This window comes from Tinamus guttatus, unplaced genomic scaffold, assembly GCF_059628265.1.
Source record: "Tinamus guttatus ecotype Peru unplaced genomic scaffold, ASM5962826v1 Tinamus_guttatus_pri_ptg000326l, whole genome shotgun sequence".
Classification (NCBI taxonomy): Eukaryota; Metazoa; Chordata; class Aves; order Tinamiformes; family Tinamidae; genus Tinamus; species Tinamus guttatus.
The window spans coordinates 167,768-188,096 of NW_028288860.1; the positions used below are offsets into that span (position 1 = coordinate 167,768).

General features: G+C 57.9%; 1 protein-coding gene across 1 annotated transcript; it reads right to left on the bottom strand.

The window, feature by feature from the left end:
- Window positions 1-7,702: 7,702 nt before the first annotated feature.
- On the bottom strand, window positions 7,703-17,310 carry LOC148593860 (maestro heat-like repeat-containing protein family member 7). Its single transcript, XM_088529192.1, has 22 exons — window positions 17,181-17,310; window positions 16,853-16,947; window positions 16,410-16,535; window positions 16,022-16,101; window positions 15,464-15,584; window positions 15,024-15,110; window positions 14,351-14,455; window positions 13,730-13,910; window positions 13,187-13,296; window positions 12,901-13,050; window positions 12,540-12,694; window positions 12,215-12,362; window positions 11,702-11,889; window positions 11,477-11,614; window positions 10,905-11,022; window positions 10,380-10,517; window positions 9,828-10,004; window positions 9,042-9,197; window positions 8,646-8,747; window positions 8,440-8,542; window positions 8,165-8,221; window positions 7,703-7,863 (listed from the first exon to the last, which is right to left on the bottom strand). Exons 1-22 carry the CDS (start codon window positions 17,308-17,310, stop codon window positions 7,703-7,705), a joined length of 2,826 nt encoding a protein of 941 aa, XP_088385318.1.
- Between the last annotated feature and the right edge of the window lie 3,019 nt (window positions 17,311-20,329).

The window sequence follows — 20,329 nt, forward strand, 5'->3', positions numbered from 1 at the left end:
CGAGCAGAGGGCTGGGCAGCGAGCTCAGCAGCGTGGCTGTGAGGGCAAGTGCTGGGAGCCCCCTTGCCTGCGCGCATGACGCCTGCAGAGCCCAGGCGTGCGCAGTGCCCCCGGCGGCAGGAAAGGCGCTGGGAAGCCCTTGGCCCTCGCAGGCTGCTTGCAGAGAAGCTGCGGCTCCTCTGCCTCAAAACTCGGGTGCAAGGGCCCTTGCTAGCAATGTGTTTATTCTCTGTGCTGGTACTGCCCTCCCTCAGGTTGTATGCTGTTATGCTCCCCTCAGACTCTCTGAATTATTGAAATGCAACAAGAGTGCAGGTGGATGCGCAGTAACCCCAGTCAGACAGGGTGTCATGACTCCAGCAATAATGAGGGAGTTGATGCTACGCCCTCCTAAAACACACCCATGCGGATTGAAGCTGAAACTGAAACCGTGAGGAGATGCACAGGGGGAATCCCTATGATTGCCAGAAGTGTTACCCCATGTTGTGAAATGTGCACAAAGAATAATCCCAATAGTCAAAGGAAACCTCCTTGTCGGGAGGTGAAGAGAGGTTCTGCACTTGGGGATGACCGGCATGTTGATTTTTGATTGTCTTGGACATATGGAGTTAACCTGACACATTCTGAGGATGCCCTGGTGCCTTCCCATGTCCTGCCAATAACGCAAGGGAGGTGGTAAAAAGAGTTGTCCTTTTAATTAATCATAGCTAGATTTGGAGTACCAGAAGAGTAGCCCAAGGATTCCTCCTGATGAAGGGCCTTATTTTATGACAAGAATCTTGCAAATTAAAAGAGAAGATTTGTCACATTAGTCTCCTGTAGGGAAACTCTATCAGGTCCCTGAGTTCCTAGGAGAAATGCAGACTTGGAGTCGCCCTTAATTTCTTTCCGAAAAACTTTGGCAGATCTTTGGTGTGCATTCGCTCTCAATACTCCAGGACATCTTTATCAGTCAGGAGATTTCATCTAGGGAAAAGCTTGGAATTCAGAGCCACTGAAGGAGAAGTGGAAAGGACCTTTTCAAATATTTTTAAAGTGCACGCTGCTGTAAAGGTAAAGGATATTGAACCATGGGTTCATTACACAAGGACAAAAGCGGCACCCAGGTATTAGTGCAAGCCTAGTAGGGAGCCCTTGCGTATGATATTGAGCAGCACTAGATACTGGAGACCTAGGAAGGCTGGGTGCCAAAAGAGGGAACCGCACCATTGCTAGGCTTAAGTACTCTGAGAGCATCATGGGGAGAGCAGGAAGGACAGAAGTGGGTCAAAGAGATTGTTGAATTTAAATCCAATGGCACAAGGGCAGTATGGAAGGATGTGAGCAGCAGAAATCACATGAGTATAATCATATTAAGCAGAGGCTTTAAGGGAGTCTGAAATGCTTTTGAGATATGTTGGCTGGAGGGATCAAAGCTGGAATACTGTTTCCATGCAGGATGGGCAAATCCTTCCTTTAATTCAGATGAAGGACCAGACAATAAGTTTTGCTACCATCTGGGAATACCCTTTAGAGGAATCAAAGGACCACGGTTTGTAGCCCAGCATGGATCTCTGGAGGAATGTTGTATCTCTGTCAAGGTGAAGCAGCCAAGAATTGAAGCTACCTGAATTAAATACTTCTGTTGGACTCAGGCTGACACAAGAGATCCCTGGCGTTATGCTCACCGTGCATATTGCTCTTTTGGATAGAAGGAAAGCCACTCTCTACTACTGCAGGGAAATCCTTGGAGCGCTTCCTCTCCAGGGTGTGATAAATTGATCTTTTCAGTGCCTGGGAAGAGCATGTGGGTCCCCAGAGATGGGCAATGGCCACCACACAGCTGTCATATGCGAATGAAAGTATGCCAGTAACCTGTGGGGTTACTTACACTGTACCCAGCTTCGAAGAGGATCCCTCTTCAGCACCAATGTTGGAGAAGAATTAGGAGAGCCCTTGGGAATGAAGAAGGTCATTGGCAGGGACCCAGGACTTGTGTTAAGACAGGCTGGGGATGATGCTGCAAAATCACCTCGCCCTAGATCTTTTCCTAGCTCAGGAGCATGGAGTCTGTGGGTATCTGAAATTAAATGTGGATCACTGTTGTATTTACATTCCTAATGTCACATAAAGCAGATTCAAAATGTGGCATCACAGGCCCAAGATCTTCAAAAAGATATGAAAACACCTTGGTTAAACACACTTTTAAGGGAAATGGGATCAATTGACTTCAGTGGATGGTTGTGGTCTTTGCTCGAGACCATTCTATCTTTAATTATTTTGATAATCAAAGCTTGTGTAATGCTTCAATGTGGCCCGTCTATCATGGTATGCTGTTCTCGATGGTGCTGCAGTAGGAAGCAAAAGTATTACCGGCATTATCCAGTATAGGTGAGACTCCCCAAGAGATCTTCCTGTGGAAGCGTCAAGGGGGGGAATGTTAGGAGAAGCCCCAGACAAGAATGCACCTAAGGACATAATTTCCGCTGCTGTTGCTAGTACTTTATGAGAGTGTACAGACAAAAGAGTAAATAGCGGTGCAGCTGCTGCAGCTCTGCCCAGCACTGGGCTACAATGCTCACTTGCTAACGGAGGTGAATTCCCAGCCCTTGGGTAGGGACAGGAAAGCCAAGGGCAGATGGAGCAGGAGATCTCCCCGATGCCGTCGGGTGTTTCCCTCGCGCAGAGGAGAACCCTCCAAAAGCAAGCAGCGCAAGGCCTGCCACCAAAGTGCTGGAGCCCAGAGGAGCTCCTTGCTGCTGGCCAAGCTTGCTTGCTGGCATGCCGCAGTGCCCCTGCGAGGCAGAGCGCAGCTGCTGGGAAGGGGCTGGCGCCAGAGATGCGCGCAGGGCTCTGGGTGTCACCTCTGAGCGGAGGTGCTGAATCATGTGCGGTCAGTGTGCATGAGCTGTGTGTGAGCAGCTTGCTGCTGAGCAGATGGGAGCTCTGTGGGGTTGTTCAGTCTGTTGATGGTTGCGAGGTCACTATGTGCAGCAGCTTGTCCTATGTAGAGAGCTGCTCCTTGCAGCTGTGGAAGATGAGGATAAGGATGGGTGCTTCTCTTGTGCCTGGGGTGCCTGGGAGAGGGTGTTTTGGGCCAAAGCTGGTCTCCTCCTTTCCCCTGCCTTGGTCATGTTGCAGGTCAGGTGCTGCTGGTGCTGTGCATCCAAGGCCCAGTGTATCCCTGTGTTCCAGGCTGCTGGAAGGAGTGGACATCATGCCCCGCTCAGGACACTTGTGGTTCCTTCAGGATCTGAGGATGCCCTCTTGGTCTGTCTCCCAAAGCAAGAGCCATGCAGAGATGCAGCAGATCCAGGGCACCTTCTCTGGGGTAAGCTGAGGAGAGGGCTAAAGCAGTGAAGCAGGACTGGGGCGAGCGTGTGCATGAGGGCTGGTCCCTGCAGGTGGTCATTGGCCGCAATGAGCCAGGCTGTTGGGCACTCAGCTGCTCCCCGTGTGCCGCGCGACTCCCGCTGGCCCTGGCACTGCTGCCTTCCAGCTCATCGGCTGTGGCAGACGGTGCAGCTTGGGATGGAACAGCGCTCTGCCATGACCTTGAAGGACCAGTGTATGCTGCTCCTCCCTTCGCTATTCCCATTCCAAACTTACTTCAGGGAGCAATTGGAGATGGCACGGAGCCAGCTGATTACTGGCATCTGCAAGGCCACGAATCCATAGCTGATGGGATAATCTTGTGTGTAATTAGATAGATTGTTGGCTCATTTAGCAACCGTCTTTGCATGCTTTTTGCAAATAAGGAATTATATCCAGGACAGTACAGTATATAAGTTGTATCTGATGCTCAATAAAAGGTCTTTGGTATATTACACTGGAGTCCGTGCACATCATACGCTGCGGATGGAGCCCAATGTGGGGGCATCAATAGTCAGGAAGTTTACGAAGTGCGAACCCATTAGCGCAGCCCAGGTGAACCACGAACGGAGCAGAAAGAGCTGCAGTGTGCACCCATCGCATAATTACAGGTGAGCGGCCTGGGAACCCTGGGAGGTGGAATGTCTCAAGAGCAGAAACACAGCCTGGATGTGCTGTAGCGCATGATGTGCAAGCAGAACCGGGAAGTCTCCAGGAAACACCTAACAACTCTGTTGGAATGGATCCGGGATAAGGTACCTATCTTGCCAAAAGAAGGCCCATTCCAGCGAGAGGTGTGCGAAGATCTTGGAAAGCGCCTGAAGGAGGCGATGGCAGATGGTGATGCAGCCACAAGAAAACGTGACCACCTGGTGGCAGATTATGCTTACACTGAAGGCGGTGCGGGGCCCTCCGAGTGATAAGACTGACCAGAAAGAAACACCAGCACCGTGAGCACCACCATATGAGGGGGTGGCTGACTCCCCGAGTGATGATCCGTTTGACCTTGGCCCTGAGGGCCCAGAGGAAGAACAACAGCTTCAAGCGTGGTGGAGACCTGTGACCTTCACCCATCACCAGGCCCTCAGCGCAGTCATCACCTACGTACTGACCGTGGCGGATGTCACCACTGAGAAGGTTTAGCCCATGGTAGCCCTGGGAATTAACACCAACGAATCTGTGCTCTAAACACCCCCATTCCCCTCTCTCCCCCATTCCCCGGACCACTCAATGTGGGCAAGTGTGTCTGATAAAAAATGGTAAAACATGGCAATTGATAGATTTAGAAGCCTGTGTTTTAGTATCGGGGCTGGAGTTGATATGCAAAGATGATGCCCTTAAGGCGAGCGATGTTTGCCTTGATACCAGGGACGGTGTGTGCCATTTTGACATCAATCCATAGAGCAATAATAAAACCACATGAGATTATGTAGGTAAAGGATGCGTGTGTTTTAGAACAATGTGTAAATATGTGTTAATTAATGAAATTTATAATCAGACTGTGTTTAATGACTCTAATACGTGTGCTTGTAATGTAGTTATTGTAGTTATCCTGGTGCTGTTTATTTGCCGTTGGCTAAAGATGGCTTTGTGGTATTAAATACAGAATTCTTCTCGATGCAAGCTGCTCTGGCTGATTATTTAAATGAGATACATTATACCCTCCCATGACATAAGCTATAACATTCCCTCTCTCAAATTGCATTGCAGCCAAGGAACCGATGTGTTCCTGTTGCCATTAGAGGTGCACGCACAGTGTTTCTGGACAGATCAGACAAAACACGTAGAGCTGTGGTTGTATGGAGACAAACAGGTTCATTAGACTGACAATCATCTCTTTTAATGGTTCACCCTGGCTGCTGCTGGGCCCAGAGACGCCGTCATGAACCTGGTGTGGAAATGTTTCTTTCTCGATTTTTCAAGTAGTGTTTTTTGTTGCTTATGTTCTTGTTGATGTTCTTGTTATCGTTAAGGACCTTGTTCTTATTTGTATTCTTAATTTTTCTCAATCATCTTATATTTATGCTATTAGTTTCAATCTCCATTCCTGTGTCGTAGCTGAAGCGTCATGTGTTCTTTCCCAGCCAGCTCAGGCCCAAAAATCATCTCCACGGCCGCTGGGGATTATTATTATGATAATGATTATTATTTTATTTCTTCTTCTTCTTCTTCTTCATTACCTTTATTTTTATTATTTATTTTTATAATTATTATGCTTCCTCTTTTTATTATTTTTCTCATTTTCCTCTTTCTCTCCACCCCTAATCCCTCCCGCTCCCCTCTCCCCTCCGCCCCGCCCGTGTTTCCATGGCGACAATCAAGGCCGTGGCGCGACCGCCCCCGGGGTGTCCGTGGGGAGCGCGGGGGCGGGGCCACCGCCTCCCGGTGCCGCGCGGTTCCGCCCCGCCCCGCCATGGAGGGGAGGGGCGCACTGCGCATGCGCGCACGCCCCCCCACCCCGGGAGGACTCACTCCGTCCCCCGCCCCGGCCGCGGCTACCGAGAGGGCGCTTGCGCAGTGGGCAGGAGCCGCAATCCCCGCCCCCGCGCACGCGCAGTGCCCTTCCGCCATGAGGCGCCCCCGGCGCAGCCGCGAGCCGAGAAGCGGCCGAAAAACGGCCGAAAAACGGCCGAAAAACGGCCGAAAAAGAGCCAAAAGCGCGAAGATAAGGAAAGCGGACGAGGCCTCCAGCCACGGCATTTTGGCAGAAAAGAACCATGCCAACCTAGTAAAGTCGTGGTGGTGGTGGGGTTCCCCAGCCTATACTGGTATCTGGGGTTATTCCTCCCCAGGTGCAGAACCTTGCACTTGGCCTTGTTGAATTTCATGAGGTTTTTCACCGCCCACTTGTCCAGTCTATCCAGGTCCCTCTGGATGGCAGTGCAGCCCCCTGGGGTATCAGCTACTCCTCCCAGTTTGGTATCATCAGCAAAGGTGCTGAGGGAGCGCTCTGTGCCTTCATCCAGGTCATTGATGAATAAATTGAACAGGGCTGGACTGAGGACTGACCCCTGGGGGACCCCACTAGCTACAGGCCTCCAACTAGACTCTGCACCAATGACCACCACCCTCTGAGCTCTGCCATCCAGCCAGTTCCTAATCCACCTCACTGTGCACTCATGTAGCCCACACTGCGGAGCTTGCCCAGGAGGATGTTGTGAGGGACGGTGTCAAAAGCCTTGGTGAAGTCGAGATAGACGCTCTCCCCTCATCTATCCAGGCTTCTTCTCTTGTCCCTGGGGCCTGGGACTCTAAAGGGCTGCCCTTGGTGCACACCAAAGCAAAGAAGGCATTCAGCAACTCTGCTTTTTCTGTGTTATTCGTAACCAGGCGCTGGTGAGGCCGCACCTTGAATACTGTGTTCAGCTTTGAGCAACAGCGCCCACACACACCAGAACACACTGAGCAACAGCACATACACTGGAGTGGTCATTAAATTCTAAAAAAAAAAAAAAAAAACTCCTTAAGAAGCAAAGAAACAAACAAGCCTCAACAGAGCATCTTGGCTCCAGGCAAGCCCTGTGACCTTCCTTGTGCAGCGGGTGGCAGAAGAGAGAATTAGTTTTCTCAGCAGTGTCTGACGAGACCTCTTTTCTCCTCACCAGCATTGAGATGGAGGTCAGATGGTGAAAGGTCCCCTTGTGCCCCAGGGGTAGTGGGACATTTAAGAGAGGTTCGAGCCTCCCTGCAGGACCTTCCTGCTCTGCCCTGCCCGTGTTTCTCCCCTGAGGGCCAAGTGCTCCACACAAAATCTGTGTGTCTCCAGGGACAGCGCAGGGCAGGTGCTGGGGATAGAAAGAGAGGTGCCTGCCATTGCCCACCCTGCCCTTCCCCAGGAGAAGACGCAAACCCTGAGGACAGCAGGTGCTTGCTCTTGTCCTGGGCTGGCTGGAGAGGGCAGGGGAGCCTACAGCTTTTCTTCCTCTTTCCCTTGTGTTTTTGGATCTAGCAGAGCAAGTGGTGCTTTACAGCAAATGCAGAGTGTGCCAGTCTGCTCTGCACTGTCTGGGGTTACTGGAGGAAGAGGGCACTCGGCCTCACACAGGAAAATGCTGGTTCCTGCAGTAAAGGAGTTTCCCCTCTCACCTTTCTGTCCCCCAAAAAGAAGAAAAGAAAAAGAAAACAATAAAATAAACCCAGCACTCAACCTGGAGAAAGAGGAAGGCCTTTACTGCTGGAGACGGCTCTACAAAGCGCTAAAGTGGTGGCACAATCAGGGGACAGGAGGCACTTGAGTTGTGGAGCTGTCCTTTTGCTGCGGGAGATGCCAGCGGGGATGCAGAGCACTTGCAGGCCTTGGGTGTGCAGCACGGTGGCGTTGGCACATTGGGGCCAGCTCTGCCCAGCAGAGTCACCGCCTGGCAGGAGGGTGACACCTCTCCCACACTCGGCAGAGCCAGCGACCGAGCGCTCCGAAGCAGGACCTTTGCCGTGGTGTGGTCAGGAGCAGGATGGTCTGTGCTGCCAGGCTGCGCACTGCGGGTTCAGCGTCGTTTTGCAGAGGCTGGAGGGCTGAGGTAGAAAGGAACAGAGCAGATAAGAGACTCCCGTATTTGCAGAGAGCCCTGTAATCCCCCCAGAACAGGGCTGCTCCCAGCCAGTTCTTCCCACAGTGAGGAGGGAGCACGAGGGAGCAGGGATCAGCTGCAGGTTGCTGGTCAGGAATGCCCCAGGTGACCCCCAAAACCCCTCCTGTCCCCACACAGCAGACAGGGCCTCGGTCGCCTGTGGCAGGGCAGGGAACTGGGGCTCCCTTCCAGGCTCCTCCTTCCCCCCTGGCAGGGCCAGCTGGCACGGCACTGCTCGCACTCACCCTTGCAGATCTCCTGCACCTTCTCCTCCTTCTGCCTCCCTTGCTGCCCGATGAGCCCTAGGCAAACACCGCCCGTCACCCCCGTAGTCCCCAGCACGGCCCTGGCAGCGCAGCTCCCGCTGGCCTTGCCAGCCTGGCCATGCGTCCTCCTCCCCTTGGGCAAGGCTGCCCCAGCACGGCCCCAGCGTGGAGGATGCAGGCAGGCAGCGAGGGCCTCGAGAGCCTCCTCGCAGCCCCTCCGTGTGCCCAGGGATGGCCCTGGCCTCGTGGCTCACCAAGGAACCTCACGGCGGCCTCCCGCACGCACGCCTCCGTGTGCTGCAGGTAGCGCAGGCTGTGCTCAAGGTAGTGCTCCGCTCTGCTTTTGTCCTTGCGCACCTGGAGACAGCACAAGGCCATGGCTTGGCAAGGAGCCCTCCTGGGGAGCCAGCTCTGCCCCTTCTCCCCAGCCTGGGCCCAGGGACTCGGGCCTTGTGCTCACCAGGTGCTCCCCGATCTTCCAGATCTCCCCACTTCTGGCCAGTTCCTTGAGCTTCTCCCACTGCAGCAGGTGAGCAGCACTGGCGAGGGCTTCCTGAGAGGCCTGCAGAGCCGCAGAGAGCGCGAGATGCCACCACGGCCAGGACAAGACACCCTGAATCCCCCTCATGTGGGCAGGCCCCGGAGTCTTTCCCAGGCCCTAACAGGAACATGCTGCTTGGGACCAGCTCTGCCCCTCACTGAAGGCAGAGGCAGCTCCTGCCCGTTCCTGGGGACACGGGACATTGGCCCTCACGCTGACATGTCTTCCAGGGCGCACTTGTCCGCAGCCCATGCCTTAGTGCTCAGGCCCGCCCAAGCGATGTCAGCACTGCTTCCCCAAGGGCCTTCCCCGTACCTGGGCCACGCTCTGGATCCGCTCGCTCATGTGGAGGAAGAGCGGGACCAGGCTCCTGTGCACGAGCTCTTTCATGCCCTCTTTCCTGATGCCGGTCGTGGCGGCCAGCAGGTCTTTGAACAGGAAGATGGAGAGCTCTCGAACTGTGCTGTCCTCCTGCAGAGAGGGAGGAGAGGAGGGGAGGCCTCAGCAGTGATCCCAGGAACTGGTCATGACAGGAAGCTTTGCCTTTGTGAGGCCTCCTTCTCTCCAGGCGCGACTTTCCCCAGCCCTCCATAGGGGCGAGCTGGGGACAACCTCTGCGGATGCAGCCTGGACAGGGAGGGTTGTCGGCAGCAGCGGGACAAGGTCCCCTGGGCTCCGGCTCCCTCTGCCTCTGCCAGGAATTTCTAGGGCTCCGCCAGGGCCCCCGTGCAGAAGAGGCCCACAGGGAGGGACAGCCCTGGGGCACGGCCTCTGCCTTGCTCTCCAGCCTGCTCCTGCCTCCTAGCTCGTCTCTGCCCAGGCCAGGACAAGCAGCGCAGGGAGTCAAGCAGGAGACAGAGCAGCTGAGGCAGAAGCGGGGCTGGGGATCTAGTCCCACAGGCCAGGACCCCAAGGGCAGCACAGGGAATGGGCTGACGAGCAGAGGGCAGAAGGCCTCCTGACAGGCAGCAGGGCCTTTGGTGGGAGCTGCAAATCCACCTGCCCATGGGCACACGTGCAGAGGGACACACAGCACTCATAGCCACGCGAACAGAGCCCCAAACCCGCTGGGAGAGTCTCCGGCTCTCCCCCCAGTCTTACATCCTCAAAGTGTGGGAGAAGCTTCTCTGCCAGCCATGGGACAAAGGGATAGGAGATCTTCTGATCCAGGTGGCTGAAGAAGTTTTGCAGCAACACCAGGCTCTCCACACGCACATCCCTTCGATGGTCCTGCAGGCACTCCACGATGTCTTTAGTGAGGCCCCACATTTTCCTCCTCTGTGTGGAAGACACAAGTGCCTCGTGTGAAGCCAGGGCAGGCCCACAAGGGCCCTGGGTGCTGATTCCCCATGAGGGCTGCGGGGCAGGGCAGCCCTGTCCAAGGGCCCCTGGGCATGCCAGGGCCTCTCCATGGGGGAAGGCTGCTGCCTCCAGGCCAGGAGCCCTTCCCGAGGGCACCGCAGCCGTTGTCCTTGTGCAGCACAGCCAAGGGGCTGCCATGAAAGAGTCGGGGCAGAGGAAGGGCAGCGGAGACCGGGGAGCAGCTCCCATCCCTCCTCATTGGCAGCAAAGGCCAAGGCCCTGGGGGAGCCAGCGCCTCCCGGGAAGCCCCAGGCTGCCAGCGCGGCTTCTCCCGGCTGCTGCCCTACTCACCATCTCCGGTCTCTTGCACAGCCTCCGGAGGCCCTGGAACGCCAGGCTGCGCATCTTCAGGCTCGGAGCCTGCGCGTAGCTCAACAGGAGCGTCAAAACGTCCCCGTCCATCTTGGCCACCTCATAGCACTCCAGCAGCTGAAAGGCAGCGCACGGTGAGAGCCTGGCAGAGCCGGCAGGACTACCTGCAGTGGGCAGCCCCGCATCCCAGCTCTCCTTCTGGCCAAGGGCGCCTGGCCCTCACAAAGGTCAGCGGAAAGGAGTCAAGGCCAGGGCCGTTGACCAACATTACCCAGAGAGCTGTTGATCAATGTTAAGGAGCCGTTAAGGAGCCATTGACAAACATTACCCAAAAAGCCAGAGACCAACATAACCCAGGGAGCCATTGACCAATATTATCCAAAGAGCAGTTGACCAACGTTATGCAAAGAGCATTGACCAACATTACACCCCGGCATGTGCCCAGTGTGAGCAGAGAGGTTTTAGAGGCCCCTCCGGACAGGCACCGTTCTCCATGAGGCCCACCTCGACATAGAAAGCCATGGCGGGCAGGTGATGGAGCTGGTCCTCTGGGCTCCTCAGCAGGCTGAGCAGCTGCCTGGAGATCCAGCAGCACATGGGTCTGCACGTGCCCCTCATCACTCTGGCAGGAGGAAGAAGGTGCTGTTGGTCCTGAGCCGAGCAGGCAAACCTGCTCTGAAATGGCTCAGCCCCCTCAGCTATTTCCCAGTGCAGGTCAAGGCAGGCATGGGCAGTGCTGGGCACATCGTGACTGCAGCCAGCGTGTCCCCAGGGCTCTCTGTGAGGGGAGCCCAGGCCCCAGGGGAGGGCACTCCAGGGCTTTGGGAGGGGAGCCCTCTTTCAAGGCATCCGCTCCCAGCACTCCCAACACCAACTGCTCCCCCAGCAGCTCTCACCGCTGCCATGGGGCAGGGAGCTCCCATGGCCGTTTAGCTGTGTTACTCCCTGCCACAAGCACTGTGGCTGCAGTCCCTTTCTTGGAGAGCTGGAGTTCCCCTCCCTCCCAAGGAAGGACATTTGTGACCCCGAAGCCGAGGCCGAGGTGCTGGGGGAGAGCAGGGCGTAAAGGGCTGTACCTGGCCAGCACAACGAGTCCCCTCTGAGATGACTCTTGCTGCAGCAAGAGCTCCCAGCCGCCGCTCTGCTCGACAGCCTGTGCCACGTCCCGATAGCCAGCAGAGCGGAGGAGACCTTGCATGGCCTCCACGGCGCACCTGCATGCGAGCAAAGCCCAGGTCACAGCGGCAGCCTGGCCCTGCCTCCGGGCCCAAGGCACAGCCGGGACGAGCGGGATGGAGCACCTGACGTGGCTGCTGGCGTGGGACTCATCCCGCTGGCTTTCCCGCTGCAGGGGATGGGTTTCCTGGCGGGTGAACTGGGCTGCGGAGAACAGCTGAAGGAGCAGCGCCAGGAAGAGCGGGCAGAATTCCGCCTCCACCGCCTGCGGGCAGACGGGCTCCTGCACGATGGCACGCAGGGCTCTCATTGCCTGCGGAAAACAAGCAGAGACACCTCAGCGCTGAGCAGGGCCTGTCGCAGTGCCGCAGCCCCACGGGAGAGGCTCAGCACAGCCCTGGGCCTCAGGAAATGGGACTGGGGGACAGGGTAGGACGGTGATCTCCTGAGCATGGCCAGCCTGGGTGTTGGTGCTCTGAGAGGCCCAAGCAGCTCTTTTCAGCGCTTTGTGCTGGCGCGTGGAGGGCTGGTGCTGGGCATGTTGCATCCATGGGCCCGGGGAGGTCCCTGCAGGGCAGAGGAGCCCAGGGGGGCAGCTGGCAGCCTGGAGCAGAGTGAGGCCTCATCCCACAACTCACAGCCAGGGGAAGGACGCCGGCGTTGTCCGCCTCCCAGCTGGACAGCTCGTGCAGGGGCCACTTCTCCATCCAGCTGAGCAGGTTTTCCAGCACGTCTGCCGCAACGCGGGGCTCCTCCATGAGCACCTTCCACATGGTGCTGGCAGCGCTGCAGACCCGGAGGGCTGGGTCAGGGGCCTCCTCGCGCACGGCCGCAGCCTGGACAGGCCCTGCAGGCGCTGCCCCCAGCCACCCCTCCATGCTGGCAGCCCCAAGGTCCTGGCTCTGCACCTTTGGGCCCGTCTCCCCATGTGCCATGCGCTCTGGAGGCTGACGAGCCCCGTACCTGTTGCAGAGCGGGGAGCAGCACAGCAGGCTCACGGTCACCTCGTCAGGGTAGGAGCGGGCCAGCAGGCAAAGAGTCCTGTTCAGGGTGACCCGCGCCGACGACTCCCTGACGTCCCTGGTGTTCTGGTGCAGGCACCGAACAACCCGTGGCACCTGGCAGAGGTGGCGGGGAGAGGGAGGTCACTACCAGAGAGCAACCACTACCCCAGCTCCCACACACATCCCGTCCCCGCTCCAGCACTGCCAACGTTCCCTGCTGCCTTCCAAGGGCGTCGGGTGCCCAAGAAGCCTGGCTTGGGCACGGGGGCCAATGTGGCAGAAGGCTGGAGCCCCAGGCACACCAGCTGCAGGCCGCTTACATCTTCCAGCGTGGACACAACGCCCAGCACAAACATGTTCAGCATGTGGGTGGCCACTGCTGTGCTGTAGGTGCTGCAGTCCCGCATGGCCTCGATGGCGGTGACGATGACATCTGTCCTCTCGGCCGGATGGAGGTTTTTCAGAAAGAGCTGTGGGAGGAAGGAGGTGAGGGAAGAAACATCCCACTGTGGGCCATGAAGTGTGTGGCCCCTGCTCATTTGCGTTGCCGTTGCTCATCCGAGTCTCCTGATGGCCAAGAGTCCCGCTGAGGGAGGCAATCCTCACCAGCATGATCTCGCTGATGTTGGTGGTCCACGAGAGGCAGAGAGCATCGTCAGCTTCCCGCTCCGTTTGGGACTCTGCAAGCTCGAGATTCTCCTGCAAGAGCTCCCTGCCTGAAGAGGAACAGAAAGACGGAGCGGTGAGGAGGAGCAACGGGGACTTGGAGATGGGGGATGTCAGGAAGAAGCCAGCCTGGAGGAGAAGAGGGGCCGGCCAGTGCTGTACGGGGAGCAGGACTCCCAGGGAGGGCCAGGGCCTATTCCAGGGCAAGACAGAGGGCAACAGCTTTGAAGGGCCCCAAGAGCCTCGTTGGTTTCATTGGACTTTCTGGTGTGCAGCACCGCAGAAGCCCGAGCGTGAGCAGGGCGTGCTAGGCGCTTTCCAGAGCAGGGGTGTCCAGGACAGGCACTAACAGATTGTGCCCCTTCTCCTCCATCAGCCACGATTCCTGCTCCTTTGTGTCATGGAGTAGAGGGCCGGGGCAGTGTGCTGCCTTCCCTGGCCTTGCCATGATGTCCCTGTCCCCAGAGTCGCAGCTGCTCTTACGTTTTCGTCGCACGACGAATCTGAAGAGGCCATGAAGAGCGTCCAAAGCCCCACGCTTGGTCTCTGCGTCCTCATAGGCAGAGCAAAGGATGAGCCTCCCCACCAGCTTTCCCAGGATTGGGAAAGAGATCTTTCCAGAGGAGGAGGAGCTCTCATCAACTCCTCCATGGCAGCTCCAGACCTGGGCAAGAGAGCGGTGCATCTATGGGGCTGCCACAGGGCGTCTATGGAGCAGCCACTGAACAACCAAGGGGCATCCGTGGGGGCAAGAGCGCAACCTTGGTGCATCTGTGCGGCATCTATGGGGTGTCTATGGGGCAGCCACGGGGCACTGAACCCCCCCCCCCAGGTGCTGATGCTGGCAGCATAGAGGGCCCGAGGGAGGGGGGTCCCCTGGGGGTCTCCTCCCCCCCGTGCTCCCCCTGTTGCCCCGTGAACGTGACGGTGGTGGCTGAGAAGCACGAATGTCCCCAGTGCCTGGCGGTGACGCCGGCCGGCTTTGCCAGGGAACAGCGTTGTCAACGGTGTGCCCCAGCGTTGTGAGAGGGAGCCTGAGCTGGAGAGAGCTCTGGCCTGCAGGGCAGGGGCCAAGGGGCGGTGGGGAGGTGCCGGGCTCCTTACCTCCGGCAAGGAATAGATGGCCAGCCACTTGGTGAGGCCTGCGATCCTCCCCATGGCCCTCTCCCGGACAGCAGTCCTCTCCACGCTGGTGAAGGGCAGCAGGAGCTGGCAGGAGAAAGGGGACAGGTCTGCGCGGGGCGCATGCAGCCGCTGCAGCAGAAGCAGCTCTGCGCAGCCCCTGGCTGCACTCAGCCAGCCCCACACGGCTCCTTCCGCAGAGCTGCAGCAAAGTCTGCAATGGGGACCTGTCCCTAGGATGGGCAGGTCCCCGAGGGTCTGCGCCCCATTCAGCTATGGGGAAGAAAGCCCCAGGGACAGGGAGGAGAGGGGCGGCAGCACCAGCTCCATCTGTGCAGGAGCTGGAGGAGAGGGTCCGTGTCCTGCTATGGCTGCAGGCAAGGAAAGCTTTAGGGGCAGAGTTGGCCCAGGAGTGCTGGGGACGTGGCTCTCTCATGGCCTGGGAGGCATCAGTGGAAGAGGAAGGGACTTGGGCTGCAAGCAGGGGACACTGGGCTCATGCCAGAGCACAGTGGGGAGCCCCTGGTCACCCAAGAGTGGTGGCTCCTGTCCCTGCATTGTGCTGCCTGCCATGGCTCTGAGGGGGGGACTCTGCACTGAGGGTGTCACGTCCCTCGGAGAGCCCCACGCAGCCCTCTCTTTGCAGGTGCCAAACCTCCAAGATCGCCTGCAGCTCCAGGAGCCTGGAAGTGGCAGCGTTGAGCACCAGCACGTCCAACATGCTGTCCATGCTGTCCAGGGTCTGCAAGAAGCACAGGAGGTTGTGGCCCTCTTTCAGCGCTGCCTCTGGCCCACAGCAGACTGAACTGAACTCCTGCGGCCAGGGGAGGACCCCGCTGCCCTGCGGTGCCCAGGCAGAGGCCTCAGGGTAGGAGAGCTGCTGCGCACGGAGCAGCCCGTAGCCTTGGCCCGCGGCCCAGCGCAGAGGAAGGGAAGCAGAGCAGAGCCCTGTCATTGCGGGCGGCGTCTGCAAAGCGCTGCAGGCCGGGAGGAGAGTGGGAAGCAAATCTGAGCTCCTGCCCTGCAATCACCTCAGCACAGGCCAGCCAGGGACAAGGCTGGGGACCTCCCTGCAGCTCGGTACCCGACACGTACCTTGCAATAGAGGGGCATGCTGAGGTCCTCCATGTCTTCTCTGGGAGGCAGCAAGAAGACAGTCCGGAAGCAGAGCTGCAGGAGGCTGCTCTTTTGGCCCTCCAGAAGCAGCTCTGCTGCACTGCAAAGACAGAGAGGTGCCTGCTTGGCACGGGTGCAGGGAGCGCTGCCTGGGTGCCCTGGGAAGGGGGACGTGCAGCTCCGAGGCAGGAGTTCCAGGCTGCTCCAGAGAGAGGTTGGGGGAGCCTTGCAGGGGGGTGTCCCCCCTTCCATGACACTGCGCCAGGGACAGAGGACAGGCCTGGCGGGGAGGCCTCGCACCCTCTGAGCCATGTGCCCCGCTCCCATGGTAAAAGCCAAGGTGCCCCGGGGAGCTGCAGACACCCCTCAGCCCTCCCGTCTGTCCTGCTGACAACCCCGCGGTGGGGAGAGCGCAGGCCCAGCAGAGAGGAGCACCAGGCTCCTCCCCACAAGAGGGGACAGCTCCCAGGCAGGGACAGGGCCATGAGGACCCTGCTGTGGAGAGGCATGGGCCAAAGCAGGGGCTGCCATAGGTACCTCATGGCCGTGATGGCAAGCATGGCTTGCTGGCGCACGGCTGTGCCCAGCTGCTCCTTGGGCTCCTCTTCCAGCAGCACCTGGAGAGCACAGCCAGGATCCCATGGGAACTGCAAGCACCCGGCGCCGGCAGAGCCAGCAAGAGTCCAGCCGGCGGGCAGAGCCCTGGTGCCTCCATCCCTGCCCTGGAGGCCACAGCGAGCCCCACCGCGCCAAGGGCTCAGCTCGCAGGGCTCCTCGGGGACACCCGGGCTCCTGTTGGCAGGAGCTCTTTGCCGGCAACGCGTCCTTGCCCCAGCCCAAGCAATGCACAAGTCCTGGCCTCAGAGCGGGGCCTCTGCCCAGGTGACCTTGAGCCCTCCCTCAGCCCTGCTGCCTCTCCCCTCACCATGATGTTCTCTGCCAGCTGGTATCTGCAGCAGAAGACATCCAGGCCCCACGCCAAGGCCTTGGAGCTGCTGCCGCGGCAGAGGGTGCAGATGGCCTCCAGAAACCTCAGCTTCTGCACCGGGTCCTGACACACGGGGCAGAGAGACGGAGGGAGCATGAGAGCAGAGAGGGAAGGTCGGCGGGAGCAGAGCAGCCGGGGACAGGGAGAGGCCCTGTGGAGGCCACCAGGCCTCTCTGGAGGCTCCCAGGAGGCCACCAAAGCTGCTCTAAGGGCCAGCCACGGCCGTGGGGCCAAACCCACATCTAGGGGCCTGGACCCATGCGTGTGGGGCCAGACCACGGATGGGGGCCTGGGAGCTGCAGCTATGGGGCTGGGACCCATGGATGGGGGAAAGGAGTCGCTGCTATGGGGCTGGCCCTGAGGGCCACGGCTGCACGTACCTTTGGTCTGCTGCTCACAAATCCGTGGATGAAGTGCAGGGCTTCCTCATCCTCCCTGGACAGCTCTGCCCAGGCGCTGATGAAAGCCCTGGGGCCTGGGAGAGGAGAGAGGCGGGAGTCGTGGAGAGCCGGAGCGCGGGCAGCAGAGGAGCGCCCTGCGCTCTGCCCTGCGCAGCCCTGGCTGCTCCCCCGGGCACAGCCTCCCGCCGGCCCCGCGGGGCGCGCGGTGCCCAGCGCGGGGCTGCGGTGCCGGGCCCGGCGAGGCCGGGCTGCGGAAGGTGCTGGCGGGCGGGCAGGAAAGGTCCCTGTCCCGCAGGCCGGCACTCACCGTGGCTGCACGGGCCCCGCGTCGCCTGGGGCTCGCAGCCCTCGGAGGGCGCGGGGGCAGAGCTGCTGCCCTGCTGAGCCCCGTCCTGCTCCCAGGCCACCCGGGGGCGGCTGGGGGGTCTCTCCTCCATCCTGCGGGAACGGCAGAGGGGTGAGGGGGCGGTTTGGGAGCCGCGGAGGGTCCCCGCGGCCCCGCAGTGCCGCCCAGCCCCAGCGCCGTCGCTCTCACCCAGGCGACGAGGAGGGAAGGCCTCGGGAAAAGCCTCGACTCTTCGTGGCTTCCTGGACACCAGGGAAAGATGCGGCTGCGCTTGGCGGCTCCTCCACGAGCTCCGCGCGCTCCCGCCTCTCCCGTCGCTGTCCTCCCGGGCACTGCGGGCTGGGGGCCGTGGAGGGGACATCACCTGGGACACTGTGTGTGTCACGAGACGGGCTCACAATGGCCCCCCTGGCCAGCGCCTCTGAGGTCCCCTCTGCAGCTGGGAGCTGGTCCTGGAGCAGCAGCCGGAGCTGCGGCTGCCCCAGCGCCTGCACAGAGTCTGCACGGTCTTTTTTTTCTTGAAAAACAAAAGTGATTTTCAGAGCTGGGTGGGATGCAGCCACAGGGTCCCGGATGGCTGGTGCCACTGCAGGCGCCCTGCTCCCCTCTGCCCAGCCTCCCTCTGCAGCTCTCGGGGGCTCTGGCCTCCCGAGGTCCCTGTGAGAGCTGCCAGGCCCCGCAAAGGACTTGTTTCAATATTAGAGAACATCCTGAATTTTCATACATGCTCAGTTCAAAGGTTTGGCTAATTTTAATGCCAACGTTCTCCAGTGATGAAAGAGCAGAAATCTTCAGGAAGAGTCTGAACGTGGGGCGAAGTATTACTGATCTGCCCTTGACCTCGTGTATCCACGGCTCTGTCCATTAGGCTGTTGATGGAATCTCAATGATCCCTCTGCATGTCCTGAAGAAATTAATCATTTCTAAACTCATATTTGCATCTGATCACCTGCACATATACATTTTTCACCCCGTTTTCCCCTAGCTTTTCCTTTTCCCTTTACACTACCAGATATTTCTCAACTCTCCAGTCTCTCCAACTACTCTACTCAGATTCTATGCAAGCTTTTCTATCAAAAACATCTCAAGGAAGCTTATTCCTTGTAGACAGTGGACCTCATTGGAGGCAACTTGGACTTGACATAAAGATCAGGACTGCATTCTATTTCTTAGCACTCAGACTGAAGTTTATTTGTGTTTTATCACAGTTAAGACAACTCCTTTAGTGTCTATTTGCAACTAGTTCAGGTAGGAATGGATACACATGAGCTGTAACATTCAGCTAATATTGGGTAGAAAAAGGATAGATTTTTCACCAGAGTGACCCAAGTGCCCACTGGCTGATGAGGGAAGTGGCAGTTCTTCCCCTCAAAAATGCTTCTTTCCCTAAATGTTCAGACTTCATTAGGGGACACTGTGTGAGGAGGATGTGGGTAGGGCCGATTCTGAAAACAAACATAAAGAAAGCTTAAAAAGGCTCCCTTTTCAGGTGCTCACTGAAGTCTGCCTCATTTTAATACACTCATTTCCAATTAGCCACACGAGAATTGAACATTGAAAAAAAATATGGAGAGAGGGACCACTCCTGAGGGCTTTTATTTTTCGTCCTTTTAATGACCCCTTGGGAGCATTTGGTGCTAAGCCCATGAAGCTCCCCTGCTGAGAGGAAGCTGAGGAAATATGTCCAGAGATGGAAGTCAGAAACAAATCCCCCAACTTCTTGGAGGGTTAATGGGTCCCCCGAGGGCCATTACCATTACCTGTTCTGAATCACAAAAGCATGGGATGATCTCAGGTCCCCTCTGGGTGGCCTGTTACACTGACGCACGACTCTTCAAGAGACAGTTCTTTTTCCTAAAGCCCAGTCTGTACCCTTCAACCTACAGTTTGTGGATGTTTCCCCTTCTCACGCTCTTTCCCACTGCCAGAACCAGCTCCATCATCTCCAAAATCACCATGCAAGCAGTCACACAGTACTGCTCAATTCCTCCTATGTCTAAACCTTCACCAGACTAAAGAAGGTCCCCTCAGAGTCTCCATACAGATCATAGAATCACAGAATGTTTAAGGTTCGAAAGGACCTCTAGAGGTCACCTGGTCCAACCCCCTGCACACGCAGGGTCCCCTAGAGCACGTGGCACAGGACTGCGTCCAAGCGGGTTTGGAAGATCTGCAGAGAAGGAGACTCCACAACCTCTCTGGGCAGCCTATTCCAGTGCTCTGGCACCCTCACTGGTAAGAAATTTTTCCTTAAGTTCCTGGGGATCTTTTGGTGCTTCGGTTTCCGACCATTTCCTCTAGTTCTGTCGGTGGCCACCAGTGAAAAGAGGCCAGCACCATCCTCCTCACTGCCTCCCTTGAGGTACTTCTAGACAATGCTCAGGTCCCCTCTCAGCCTTCTCTTCTCCATGCTGAACAGGCCCAGCTCCCTCAGCCTCTCCTCATAGGGCAGATGTTCCAGGCCCCTGATCATCCTTGTGGCCCTGCGCTGGACTCTCTCCAGCAGCTCCACATCCCTCTTGTCCTGTGGAGCCCAGAACTGGACACAATACTCCAAATACGGCCTCACCAGGGCTGAGTAGAGGGGCAGGATCACCTCCCTCGACCTGCCGGAGATGCTCTTCTTAATGCACCCCAGGATCCCATTGGCCTTCTTGGCCACGAGGGCACACTGCTGCCTCAAGGACTGAGCCCAGGGGTGACAACACTAGCTACAGGCCTCCCACTAGACTCTGCACCGCTGATCACCACCCTCTGAGCTCTACCATCCAGCCAGTTCCTAATTCGTCTCACTGTGCACTCATGTAGCCCACACTGCGGAGCTTGCCCAGGAGGATGTTGTGAGGGACAGTGTCAAAATCCTTGGTGAAGTCGAGGTAGACAACATCCACCCCTCTCCCCTCATCTATCCAGCTGGGCGTTACATCATAGAAGGCTATGAGGTTAGTCAAGCAAGATTTCCCCTTGGTGAATCCATGCTGACTACTCTTGAGCACCTTCTTGTCCTCCATGTGCCTGGAGACAACGGCCAGCACGAGCCGTTCCATCATTTTTCCTGGGACGGAGGTGAGGCTGACTGGCCTGTAGTTGCCTGGGTCCTCCTTCTTGCC